At 39.9% G+C, this 13,948-nt stretch overlaps 1 protein-coding gene across 2 annotated transcripts in view; it reads right to left on the reverse strand.

Moving 5' to 3' along the window:
- Positions 1 to 13,682, reverse strand: part of LOC100437539 (putative inactive neutral ceramidase B) — a 63,735-nt gene extending 50,053 nt beyond the window's left edge. For both annotated transcript variants that reach the window (XM_054523519.2, XM_024254163.3), the window contains exons 1-5: positions 13,556 to 13,682; positions 10,268 to 10,518; positions 8,243 to 8,392; positions 1,923 to 2,099; positions 462 to 589 (exon numbers count right to left, since the gene is read on the reverse strand). In XM_054523519.2, coding sequence (XP_054379494.2) covers positions 462 to 589; positions 1,923 to 2,099; positions 8,243 to 8,392; positions 10,268 to 10,518; positions 13,556 to 13,682 — 833 coding nt within the window. The remainder of the gene's footprint in view (positions 1 to 461; positions 590 to 1,922; positions 2,100 to 8,242; positions 8,393 to 10,267; positions 10,519 to 13,555) is intronic.
- Positions 13,683 to 13,948: the final 266 nt, after the last annotated feature.

A 13,948-nucleotide genomic window follows, 5' to 3' on the forward strand; every position in this document is an offset into this window, starting at 1 on the left:
CATGGACTAAGATGATTTATTCTGGATAACACATAATAAAAGAGCTATTCATTAATTTAATAAATATGCATTGTGCACATTTTTATCTCCATTTTACTGATGAAGAAGCTGAGTGACAATAAATTAAGATAAGTAAATCACTAAAGGTCACATAACTAGAAAGCAATAAAACTAAGCTGAGACCACAGTTGTTCCTGATTTCAAAGCCCAGAGTCCTTCAAACATCCACACTGGCTCCCATAATCAACAAAGTGGAAAGATACATTAATAAATTGGTGTTTGTTTCTACATTCACTTTTTGTTTCTGCTTGTTTTAGATTATAAAGATGTTTTTAAGATATTATAGCTGTAATACTCTCTTGGGACCTCACCATATTCATCAAGTAACAACCCTGTACTTAGATTTTGTTGCTGTTCCCTAAAGGGAATGAAACAATTTCATTTTGACGATTCCTCCTCACCTTGCTCTCTCTGACTGTGGATTTTGAAGGTAAGAATAGGGACTTCTGTTGATCTGCACACCATCCACATTTCCTTTATTGATGAAGATTTTGCCTGGTTTCATATTTGTGTGTGCTATGTCAATGCTCTGAAGGTTAAAAAAGAGGGGGATGTTATAAGCTTAGAAATCCTGGTGGGGATAATAACTTAGTCAATATAAACTGAAGAGCCCTGTGAACAATTTCCTTTGTCTCTAATGTGTCCACATTATGGGATAAAAGCTGGAGAACAACATCGCTGTTGCCAATCTGGAGGTAAACAGAAATGGCTTTCAAGGTTGAGATAAAGGAAATGCTGTGTTATATGGAAGCACAGGACTGATTAATGCCTGAGCTCACAAAAAGTCTCATCTCTTGCTCTCTCAGGATTGCTAAATGAGGCTCAGTTTGTCACTTCAGATAGCCAAAATGGGAGACTTGACTCCTACAACACTAATACAAGTTTTGCTAACATGTAACTGCTTCCACCTCCCTACCTTTGCCATTCTACCACCAAGGCAGAGTTGTTCAAACTTTTTTGACTGTGAACTACAGTGAGAGATACATTTTTCATCATAACTTAATACACATCAACATATGCATCCCAAAACAAAAGTCCACAAAGCAAACTATACCGACTGTGTGTCATACAGTATATCTTACAATCTATTTTTTAGCGTTTTTAATGTAATGTTTTTTGCAATCCATGAAATTGATTTCATAAGCCTTTAATACATTGCAAGCCTCAGTTTGCAAAACATCAATGTAAAGCAATTTCTGCCTATGCCAGCTGGATCTCTGAATTTTGGGGGTGACATTGTGAGAAAAAATAGAGAATAAGCCTGGAATACAATAAAATGAAGCAAAACATTAGCAAGGATCCTATGCAACAAAATAATAAGCTGAAAGACAGAAAAGAGAGGAGTATAAGCTACTGAAACCAGAAACAGGAGAGGAGTTTCAGGGTATTTGTCAGGAGCACCACGGAGGTCTGTATCTATGGTAGAGAACTTGAAAAATTGGGATGTGTGTTTATAAGTTGGATTCTCTTTGTACTTTGGGAAATATTTTAAAATTTTAGAATTATTTGTAATTACTTTTGGCTCCTTCATGGGTTTCTCTTTGTGTGACTTTGTGCAAAGAACAGGCCATGTAGTGCCCTCTATAAAGAACCCCAAACCAAAATGTTTTCTGTCTGTTTAAATAACTACATTGGGCTTACTCCCATAGAAGCCTTCTTTTCCAATCATCCGTGCCTCATCCCTAAAAGCCCATAGCTCAGAACAAGAAGCTAAGATAGAGTCAGGGAGGAGAAAGAATGGTACATGCTAATACTATGCTCAGACCCAAATCCTATAGTGACTCTTCATATCACATCCAATCACTCCTAAAATACCTATAAGCGATGGTAAAGAACAGCTGCCTCTGGGGCTCTTTGCCTACCTTCAAGATACCAGTGACCATGTGCTGAAAAGTTTGATTGCTAAATCCTTCACTGGCAATTACAAACACGGTATACTGGAAATATCCTGCAGGACCTGAATGAGTGTGAGTGCCACTCAGGATGACATTATCTCTTCTGTACAGGGAGCCATATTTACTCTGAAGTCTGTTCAGGACCTTCAAGAAAAAAAGTAATTGAACTAAGAAGAGGGATAACATAGGAGCTCAACATGAGAAAAGGCTTTGATGAGTTCAATCACTGATCCATACCAATAACATCTGTATTAGTCCATTCTCATGCTGCTAATAAAGACATACCTAAGACTGGGTAATTTATAATGGAAAGAGGTTTAATTGACTCACAGTTCAGCATGACTGGGGAGGCCTCAGGAAACTTATAAACATGGCAGAAGGGGAAGCGAATATGTCCTTCTTCACATGATGGCAGGAGGGAGAAGTGCAGAGTGAAAGGGGGGGAAAGCCCCTTATAAAACCATCAGATCTTGTGAGAACTCACTGTCATGAGAACAGCAGCATGGGGGTACCCACCCTCATGATTCAATTACCTCCCATGGGGTCCCTCCCACGACACATGGGGATTATGGTAACTAAAACTCAAGATGAGATTTGGGCAGGGACACAGCCAAACTATATTAACATCCCTTTCAAATGGCCCCTTACTGTATGTTTGAGGATATTATCATAGTAATAACAACAAAATAATAACAATACCTAACATTTTATAGATTCTTGCTATAAGCAAACACAATGCTAGGTATGTTATATACAGTATGTATTTAAAAATCTTTATTACAATTTCAAGAGCTACACAGGTATTGTTAAGCCCATTTTTAGCTGAGAACATTGAATTATACAAAAATTAAATAATTTGCCTATTGATCTAATAAGTAGCAGTGCCAGACTCCAGACCCTCGTCTAACTAGAGAACCAGTACTCTTATTCATTCATCATTCAACAGGTGCTCTAAGCAAAAGAATATATGAGGTTCCTGTCTTGAAGATATTTTTTTTCTAATGAAAGACAAAGACAGTAAGCAAGCAAATAAATATTAAATATTATATCATAGAGTGATAAATGCTATGAAGAAAAACATTGTTGCATAAGGAAAAAGAAAGTAGTGGGTGTTAGTGAGGAAAGATCTTCTAAAGAGTGGCTGTCTTTTAGCAGAGGCTTAGATGAAGAAAGCAAGCCGGCTGTGCAATATCTGGGGGAAAAGCAACTCAGGCATAGTGAGCAGAAACTGCAAAGGTTTTAAGCTACTCTAGTACCTCATTTCCCAAATGAAGAATTCAGTATGCCTTGAAATGAACTCTTAGACTTGTTGGTCTAGGGGATGCCATCCACTATGATGCAAGCACACCCTAATAATCCTGTGGAGAAGCCTAAGTGGATAGGAAGCATCCTGTCAGCACTAACTTGCTAGCCATCTGAGTGAGCAACCTTAGAAGTAATTTCTTCCGCCTTGGTCAAGCCATCAGACAACTGCGGCCCTAGCCAGCATCTGAGTGCCACATCATGACACAGAAGTGATTATATATGACTTGTTCTAAAACAAGTCAGAATCATCTAACCAAGCCACTCTGGGAATCCTGACACATAGAAACCTTGAACAACATTTATTATTGTTGTTTTAAGCCACTAAGTTTTTAGGCGATTTGTTGTACAGCAATAGACAACTAATACAAAGAGACTCCGTAAATGTTTAGTGGATGAGTCGATCAATGAACATCCAAATGCACAACTAATGTCTTCATATGGTGCATACACATCAAGAAAACACCAGAGAGAATACTGGTGATGTTGCCAAGTATCTGTTGCTGATTATGCTTTAATAAGCTGCAATCTAAAGTTTGGTATCATTGTGGCTTTTTTGTGAAAGATAATTAAAAAATGATCCATCAGTTTGTAACACAAAGATAAATGCTTGAAGGGATGGGTACCCCATTTTCCATTATGTGATTATTAGGCATTGCATGCCTGTATCAAAACATCTCATGTACCCCATAACTACATGTACCATGTACACACAAACATTAATTAAAGAAAAGAAAAGATCCAGCAAAAGTGTCAAACCCAAAGCAATTGTTAGCAATGTTTACCTTGAGTATGGCATAGACACTTTGATAAGCTGTCTCTCTGGAACATGCAGTAAAATTAAAAGCCCTCATTTGTATTGTTCACCAATTTCTGTGGTGTAAAAACTTCCTGTCCTGCCTCACTGCACAGAGATCTTCCATAATCTTCATTCTGTGCTGGAAATTTCATCTATCTTAAAGCCGAGACTGAGAACCTACGTAGAAGCAGGCGTTATAAATAATCTTAATGGCACTTATTTAGCTACATTTATTTTTCACACCTTCCTTTGGGTTAATTTGGGAAAACTAAGTGGGTTCATTTAACAGCCTTCCCACTGGGTCTCAGATTGCACAGGGATGTAAAAATAGGAGGAGATAGATAAATGGTGCCTACTATTGACTTAATAACATCTACAAACCAACACATTAAACTCCTCCCCACTCTACCCGCCAAAGTCTACCTTTCGGTTCTTTTGTTTCTGCTAATGACCATACTATTTCGCAATTAGAGTCATCTCATTTTTCAGGAAAGCAGTATAGTATAGTAGAAATGAGCATGAATTCTGACACCAAGATGCTTAAGTTTGAATCCCAGCTCTGATAGTTCCTATCTGTACAACCTTGGATAAGTTACTTGGCCCTCTGCAAACTTGGTTTCTCAATCTGCCAAATGACATAATAATAATACCTCCCTCATAGAGTCATTTGGAGGAGTAAGTACATTAATCCATACAAGGCATTGACAAGAGTTCCAGACTCAGCATGAATATTATGTTAAGTATTGGCTTTTGTGTCTATTCATCTCCAAATCTCACTCACATTTAATTTCTTTTTTTTTTTTTTTTTTTTTGAGTCAGAGTCTCACTCCATCACCTAGGCTGGAGTGCAGTGGAGTGATCTTGGCTCACTGCAACCTCCACCTCACAGGTTCAAGTGATTCTCCTGCCTTGGTCTCCCAAGTGGCTGGGACTATAGGCGCCTGCCAGTGTGCAACTGATTTTTGTATTTTTAGTAGAGACAGAGTTTCACCATGTTTGCCAGGCTGGTCTCGAACTCCTGACCTCAAGTGATCCACCCACCTCAGCTTCCCAAAGTGCTGGGATTACAGACGTGAGCCACTACACCCGGCCGACTCACATTTAACTTCCTATCCCACCACCACGTAGTCTCACTGCCATCACATTGATTTAAGATCTTTGTGCCAGCCTCATGTGATAAAGGGGGAAATTGTTAGGCAAAGTTATAAAAAATAAAAACACTTCCAGCAACTCCAGCTTCCCCTTCTTGTTCCTTCAGCCTTTTAACATCTTGTAAAACTCCCCTGGGTGAAATCCCTCTGTTTGAAATACCTAGTATGATGATTACTGTTTTCTTAACTGGACCCTCACCAATAGAGCCTCAGTATCACTTTAAAGAATCTGCTAATTTTTGTCCTCACTTCTAGTTCCACTCTATTCCAATCCATATCAAACATCTCTACCTGTTTAATCATCCTAAAACAAAATCATGTTTACATCACTCCGCCACTCAGAAGATTTCTCAGAGTCCATATCACCCACAGAATTAAAAACAAGCTGGCATCTCAGGCCCTCTGCAATTATGATAAACATATCATCCAGATACATCTCCAACTACATGCCTCCATATGTCCTAATAGATCTCCTCTGTTCCCTCATAAAAGAGTCTACATCCCTCCTTTGTGCTTCTCTGTGTTCATTCTGTTTCTTCCATCAGATTTCTCTCCCTTCCCATCCTAACCATTTAAAATTCTGCTCACTCAAGTGTCATTTCCACCATGAAAATGTTTTCCTAATTTGCATTCCTGAACCCCTATTGGTGATCTTAAAATACCATATGTACACAAAGTCTCAGATATTTTGCCCTTCAAGAAGTAAAGCTTATTTTTTCACCACTGAGTGTGGGCTGGACTTAGTGACTTGCTTAATGAATAGAACAGGGTGAAAGTAATGGTGTATAACTTCTAAACCTGGGTCATACAATGCACTGTAACTTCCTCCTTGCTTGTTCTCTTGGGTCACTCACTCTGAGGGAATCTAGCTGCTGTGTCATAAGGATAGGAAGAGTGAGGAACTGAGGCCTTTGGTCAACAGCCACATGAACAAACCATCTTGGAAGTGGACCTTCAAGCCTGGGTTAAGCTTTCAGATGACTCACCCTTTGCCATCAACTTGATTGCCATAGAACCTAAACCAGAGCCACCTAGCCAAGACAGAATTCCTGACCCATAGATCATGTGAAATCATAAATGTTTGTTGTTTTAAGCCACTATAGTTTGGGGTAATTTCCTACCCAGTAATAGACAATTACTATCCCACTGTACCTTCCTTTGGTTAATTATAGCTAACTGTATATTTCTGTATATCTCCATATTTCATAGTCCTTCCTTCTATCCACCAACTAGATAATGACCTCATAAGGGAGATGAATTGTGACTTATTTAGTTGTGCATCCCCTGAAGTGACACTAGCAAAGTACCTTACAAAAAGCAAGTGGTCAATGCATTTTTCCTTCTAAGAGTATAGAATAACGTCACTTTTAAGAATGTATCTGCTATAAAGACACTTGCGCACATATGTTTATTGTGGCTCTATTCACAATAGCAAGGACTTGGAACCAACCCAAATGTCCATCCATGATAGACTGGATAAAGAAAATGTGGCACATATACACCATGGAATACTATGCAGCCATAAAAAAGGGTGAGTTCATGTCCTTCGCAGGGACGTAGATGAAGCTGGAAACCATCATTCTCAGCAAACTAACACAAGAACAGAACACCAAACACCACATTTTCGCACTCTTAAGTGGGAGTTGGACAATGAGAACACATGGACACAGGGAGGAGAACATCACACACTGGGGCCTGTCGGTGGGTGGAGGGCTAGGGGAGGGATTGCATTAGGAGAAACACCTAATGTAAATGATGGGTTGATGGGTCCAGCAAACCACCATGGCATGTGTATACCTATGTAACAAAACTCCACGTTCTGCACATGTACCCCAGAACTTAAAGTATAATAAAAAATAAAAAAAAAGAATGTGGACTCTGGAATTTACCATACCTGTGTTTAGAATCCAGCTCTACCATTTGCTAACTGTGTGAAATTTGGAAATTTACCTACCTTCTCTAAGGCTCAGTTTTCTTATCCAGAAAATGGAAATAACAACAAAGCCACCTCACTGTTTTGTGGTTAAGTGCAGGAGTGGGGAAAACACTTAATCCCCTGTTCCTCATGTGGGGATGCTTCCCACATGTGATGGGGGAGGCTTCCACTCTCCTCCCTAAGAGGGAGCAATGTTAAAATGATGCTTTTAGGCCATCTCATTATCCCTCTCACTGGCCCCTTCACACAGCAGGAGGAGAAAAGTGTTTAATAGGTGAGGCTAGTAGAACCTGACATTGCATGATGGACATTTATGGTCATTGTTCTGGTCAATGCTCCAGCCGCTCCTCTTTCTCACATTCATGAATATGTTAGCAGACTTTAACAGAACACATTCTCTCTTAGTGACCTGATCCCATGCAGAAAATGTAACTGGGTCAGGGCTTAGAAATTGCCTTAGAAAGATAGAACTGGAAGTTCTATCGTTCACTTGCTTGGTTGGTTGCTTGCTCGTTTTCTCTCTTTCTCTCTCTCTCTCTCTCTCTGTCTCCTCCTCTTCCTTTTGTATGGATTTGACAATTTCAAATTCATACAAAAATAATCAGAATACTATAATGAATCCCTATGTGCCTATTACCCAGCTTCTATAACTACGAATTCACGGTCAACCTCATTTCAATGTTGTGTTTTAATTCACATCCGATGCCTCACATGTATTCTCAATTGTCTGAGAACTTGAGGAAGCACTTAGTGATTAATTGGTGCTCTCCCAACTTCTAACAAGGAGGATTAAATAAGGGAATATATATATAAAAGTCACCTGGCACATTATAAGCTTTCAACAAAAACATTAGCATTAATAATGATGATGAGTCACCAGCAGAATTGAAAGCAAATTTTGACCAAGATAACTTAGACTGAAATAGTGAGGATCATTCTCCTTGTAAGATTATCTGCTATATTGCCAGGAGTGTATAATATTGAAGATAGTAGAATTTCACTGAATGAGAAACCAAGAGGAATTAGTTCCTGTCACATTCATCCACTTTTCCTTAAACCATATCATTTCTTCATTCATTTCTCCTCTCAAATCACTTACCTCCAGCCTGAGCCTTTGGGATACCATGCCTATGTCGATGCTGACAAACACTGTTCGATTGGACCCATCAGGTTCTGCCATGATGAAAGCACGACTGTATAGCCTGGTGAGGATGCCCTGTGCATTCTGGCCGGATTTGCCATAGCCCATCTAAAGAGGAAGAGACAATCAGAGCTGCTCTGTCTCACTCCCCTGCTACTAGAAACCAGGCACAAACATACAATATAGGCGACTGCAGAAAGACAAAGAAAAACATCCACAGGACATGGTGGCTCTGAGTGAGAGAATATATGTTTTCAAAAATTAAAAAGAAAAAGGAACAAGGAAGCCAAAAAATATCATAAAGGAGGCTTGAATCTTCGGTGTAGAAAAATGCAAAGGCAAAGAATCAATCAGGTTGGCAGAAGCTGTTCCCTGGCTTATGGGCAGGAGGGAGCTGGTGAGGCTTTGGAAATTCTATTACTAACACTAGCACAGGAGATCTTTCTGGCCTTTCTGGTTTTGGCAATGGCTCTTTTTCTCCTGCCTGTCTAAGGTACTACAGGAAAAAATATTTCCTCTACCTCCATCCCACATTGCCCAGGAACATTTTAAAGATTGAAGGCTTTCTCATGTTGGTTGTTTAGTGTATGATTTTGTTTTCTGAAGAAAATGGTATATTTATAATTAAGTATTCTTCACAGAGGGTACCTCGCCCTGGCTTTTACCATAGTATCATTCCTGTCGTGGGTGAAACTGGCTGGTAAATTCCTTTACCGCCCATGACATGGGGCGGTAAAGAAATTTACCGAGACAGTCATAAGTAAAGAAAGGCAGATTTTTTAGGCAAAGTATGAAAATATGTTGCAAGGGTTCAACAGGCAGCACAGCAGAGAAGGGGCTGTCTGCAAAGAAGCAGGGACTGGAGGGAAGTTTTATAGGGTCATGCTGGAACGGGGCACATGCAGAACGACGTTGTGTTGCTGGGGCTACATGCGGAGTGAGGTATTTGGGAACAAGATGTTGTGGCAGCAGGTTGTCTATGATTAGCCATCTCTCAGAACAATTGTTCTCCTCAGCCCTGGGACCCCTGACTTATCAGGACTCTACAATTCCCTAAGCCAAATCAGATCACATATGCCTATCCCAAGCCACTTCTCTCACCGTGTCATAAAATTTACCCATAAAACTACACCCAGGTCTTTAGAATGCCCCCTCTACTGTTTGCATTACCCCTCCTGGAGTGTTTATTTAGGGTTCACATTCCAGGATCACTTTTCAGAACACACAGTCGAGAATCATACCTGGAATGTAAAGATTACTTGGAGGGAGGGAGTGAATCCCATTAGACAACTTCATGCTCTGGTTTCCTAGGGAAGCACTGACATAAATGGGTATTTCCATCACACAGCCAAGACTAGCAGTCAATAGGGCCACACCTGACACATAGAAGTTTTATTTGCTTTCACAGTATTGGTCCAACCTAGGTTTCCAGTTTTAGCTAGAGTTACCTTTATTTTTTAAGTAAGAGATTTGAATCTTCAACTCTTTAATCTGGGGATTTGGGGGCTTCTTTTAAAAAACTGCAAGATAGGACAGCCCTGAGCCCCCATTTCTTACATGGCAACAATCAGCTAGATCCATATACTTTCTTTGTGCTTTTTTTTTCCTCAAAGTTCCCACCATTTCCTACTACCTCCCACCCCCAAACTGAGGATTCAGTAGATATTTCTTATGTTACATTGGCTTGGTGATGTCATTTATGGTACCTGCTCACCCCCTGTAATATTTGAGTTTGCCATCTCTGCCACTTCTGCTCATAAAAAAAAAAAAAAAGGCCAATGGATTTTATAGGGGAGTTGTGATTGAATAAAAGTTTTCCTCTTCCTTCTAGTATGAAATTCATAGTGCTAGACAGTAGCAAGGTCAATTAAAAAGCTAGAAGAAGATAATGATGATGTTGTAATAATCAGAAATGAATGCAGGTTGTAAACTAATAAAATTACTTGTTTCACAGTCTCCTTAAGGAGCCCATTGTCTACTTGCCAAATTGATATCTGCTACTTGTCCTGTGCAGTCAGCTCGTCCAACACCAATATGGTAGCCACTGAAGTTCTGAAATAGAGGAGGCTCTGGTGTTGAAGTCACTGGAGAAGTTTGAGTGGCTGTGGAGCTCTGGGTGGCTGTGGAGTGCTGGGTGGCTGTGGAGCTCTGGGTGGCTGTGGAGCTCTGGGTGGCTGTGGAGCCCTGGGTGGCTGGAGAGCTTTGGGTGGTTGAAAAAAAATGGCCTCCTAAATCTAAAACAGAATAAGAGATTTGAGAAACAACATTTCAGCCCTCTTATTTGTCAACATCAATTAGAATACAATATATAGGCTCAGGTTCATAAGGAAAACTCTTTATATATTTTCTTATACATAAAAATATATAGAGAGAAACGTCAAGAACCTGTTTAAAAATCATAATCCTAAACAGGATGAGAGATGTTTCAGACTAACAATCAAGGCATCTGTCAAATATCCTTTAACTCCTCATCACGAGCCATTCCTTGTCAAACTCACTGCCTTCACTCAACACCCTGCTCTTCTTTTCCAGCTAAACTAAACAGATGCCAGGTTTACTAAATCCAACATCTGGGGACTGGTTTCTTCCATTTTTTCTATCCAGACTCCTCGCTCCTTTCCTCTCCACCTACCAAACTCCACCACCTGCTTCAGAGTTAGTCCGTTTCCATCACACCTAGATCTGACTCAACTCCTCACCTGCAGGATGCCACCCCGCTGGCTCTACCTTGGCTCTGATCCTCTTTGACCTTCTAAAGACTTATTTTTAATGCAACCTAGATCACTGTATACATGTGGATATAATTTCATCTTAATTATTCTAGTATTTATATATTCATATCTATATGTGTATGTATTTATACACATATATTCTATATTAGTGTATGCATATATATTTATTATACACACACATACAAATATCAAGGGAAGCAGAATGACATATAGGATTTTTGTGGGAAGACAGATGCAGAAACAAACTGCCTGGGTTTGAAACCTGAATCTGCCACTTACTAAGTGATCAAATCGCTTAACCTATTTCACCCCAATGTTCTCATCTATAAAATGGAGATTATAATAAGATCCTGCTTCCTGGGGCTGTTTTGAACAATAACTATGTTCACTAATATTATAAACTTGGAACAATGGCTACTATGTAGCTTTGATTTTCTTTACCTATTTAGACATGTTATATATTCATCATTTTGTTTATTTCCCTTCCTCAGACAATAGTCAGGAGTTGCCAAGGCATCAAATATCAGTGTCACAAAGCATTTGTGGTCAGAAAGTACTTAGGCAAGAAATTTATAGCTGATTCCTTCTGAAATCCTGCAAATTCAGAGCTCAAAAAACTTAGAGATCACCTAACATAATCTCCTCAGTTTTGCAGATGAGAAAACTGAAAATCAGAAAAGTGACTTAACCAATAGTTAATGGAGAGCATGTGATGAATCTGGTATGCAATCCAGATCCTCAAACTCAGGATCCAATGCTCTTTCGACCAAATTCTAGGTGGAGTTAGAATCCATGTCTTCTCATTCCCAAGCCAAGATTTTCTTGAAGACATCAAATATTGCAAGGAGTGGAGCAGGCACCTTCGCTATTGCTTCACTGCTACCAGCACAGGAATGTCATGCCAACTAAAGCCAAACTTAACACATAGCCAAGGGTAAGTTATTTGCAATCTCAGGGTCTCCATTTCCCCAAGTGTAAAATGAAACTAATGTAAACAGTAGGACTAGCATCCACCCTTATAGGATTTTTGTGAGAATTAGATGAGAAAATATTCTAGAATCCTCACTATAGTGCTCAACATAGAAACCATTTAACAAACAGTAACTACTGCTATAAGAATAGTTACTATAATTATTAATAACCTCCCTGAGTCTCAGCCTCCTGATTTCCTAATTTTAAGAGCTAAAACTGAATAATTCTTTTTCTTTTTCTTTTTTTTTTTAAAATGGAGTCTCACTCTGTCACCCAGACTGGAGTGCAGTGGTGTGATCTCAGCTCACTGCAACCTCTGACCCCTGGGTTCAAGCAATTCTCCTGCCTTGCCTCAGCCTCCCAAGTAGCTGGGATTACAGGAGTACACCACCACAACCAGCTATTTTTTTTTTTTTTTTTTTTTTTTTAGCAGAGACAGTGTTTTGCCACGTTGGCCAGGCTGGTCTCAAACTCTTGACCTCAAGTGATCTGCCCACCTTGGCCCCCCAAAGTGCTGGGATTATAGGCGTGAGCCACCGGGCCCAGCCAAAACTGAATAATTCTTAATGATCCTTTCACTTCTATCAGTCTATGACCCTGCTGTGCCTACTGCTGGATCAGAGGATCTCTGATCCTCTGTATTTGCCAGGGATTCAAAGCCCTGGGACATGGTAGAGAATGTGCAGGAAAAGAGACAGGCTACAAAAGGGAAAACTGAGGTAGAAAATACCATCTTCTCCATTTGACCTAAGGCCAGCCCTGTTTTTACTTTGGTCAGAGCTTCCATCTTTACCTGTCTTCTCTACTTATTTAACAGTTATGTAACCTAACACTGACTGGAACAGAGGTTCCACCAAGACCCACTGCCAATCTTTGTGTAAATGTAGCTTACATTGTTCTCAAAAACTTTGTTTCCAACATTTTAAAAAATCATGAGATATCTAAAAATTCCAATTTCCAGCTTCTCTGGAAAACTCAGGAGATCTGAGATCATGTGTTCTCTCTACAACAAACAGCTGCCACCTGGGAGAGGCTGTAGGCCTTCTTCACAAGAATTGCACCTGTCTCCTCCTTGGTCCACCTCCTCACTCCACCTCATCTGCAAAACTTGATTAGCCCTTGTAAGGATTTACGTTTGAGACCCCTTTCTCTAAAGCTCTTCACAGACTAATTGACATTCATTCAGTGAGTCTTTCATTCTCCTTTTGCCCCCAGGAGAAAATGATGTCTACAAGGAGGCAAATTGAAATATTGGAGGCTCAGGGTAAAAGCTGCCATTACTAGACCTTGACAAATCTTGAGCTGTGCTTAGATCAATGGAAAAGCTAATGGCAAACAAGTACATGTCAGAATGCCTGTCAGCTGGCTACTGGGGACAAAGGTAAACTTGATAAAAACTGCTATCAATGCAGAATGGGCAATTAATGCAAAGGGAGACGGCTATTCTAGGCTGCTTAAGTACACGTAGAACTATCAACAGACACCGTTTTTCTCTTTGGTGTCCACAGTAATCAAGAAGTTTCATACAGGCCTAAAAATTGCATCTAAGAGAGCCCATGACACTTGCCTTTGTGGTTTTCAATGGTCCCACTGGTGATAAACAAGAGGCTGAGAAGGGCCACTGTGATGGCACTCATCATTACAAGGAGGAAAATCAGGAATGTCTCCAAGTTAGAGAAGGTGCGTTTGGCCATTTCTTCTCAGGTACAGCAGAGATGGAAGAAGAAATACCGAAGAGGAAGAAATCACAAATTAAAATGCAAATGCTTTAAGCCAACCAAGGTTAAGATATCTTAGCTCTTTCATATTAATAGACTATACCAAGGATGACAAGTACAGAGCACTTACCACTCATTCCATAGACCAAGCCCATGGCAGACAAGACCAATCAATTACAGCATTCTTTTTGAAAAGCTTGAATGTGGTTTCCTAATCTTTCTCAACACAACACTCCTCCTGG

The sequence above is a fragment of the Pongo abelii genome, chromosome 8 (assembly GCF_028885655.2).
Source record: "Pongo abelii isolate AG06213 chromosome 8, NHGRI_mPonAbe1-v2.0_pri, whole genome shotgun sequence".
In the NCBI taxonomy this organism is placed as follows: domain Eukaryota; kingdom Metazoa; phylum Chordata; class Mammalia; order Primates; family Hominidae; genus Pongo; species Pongo abelii.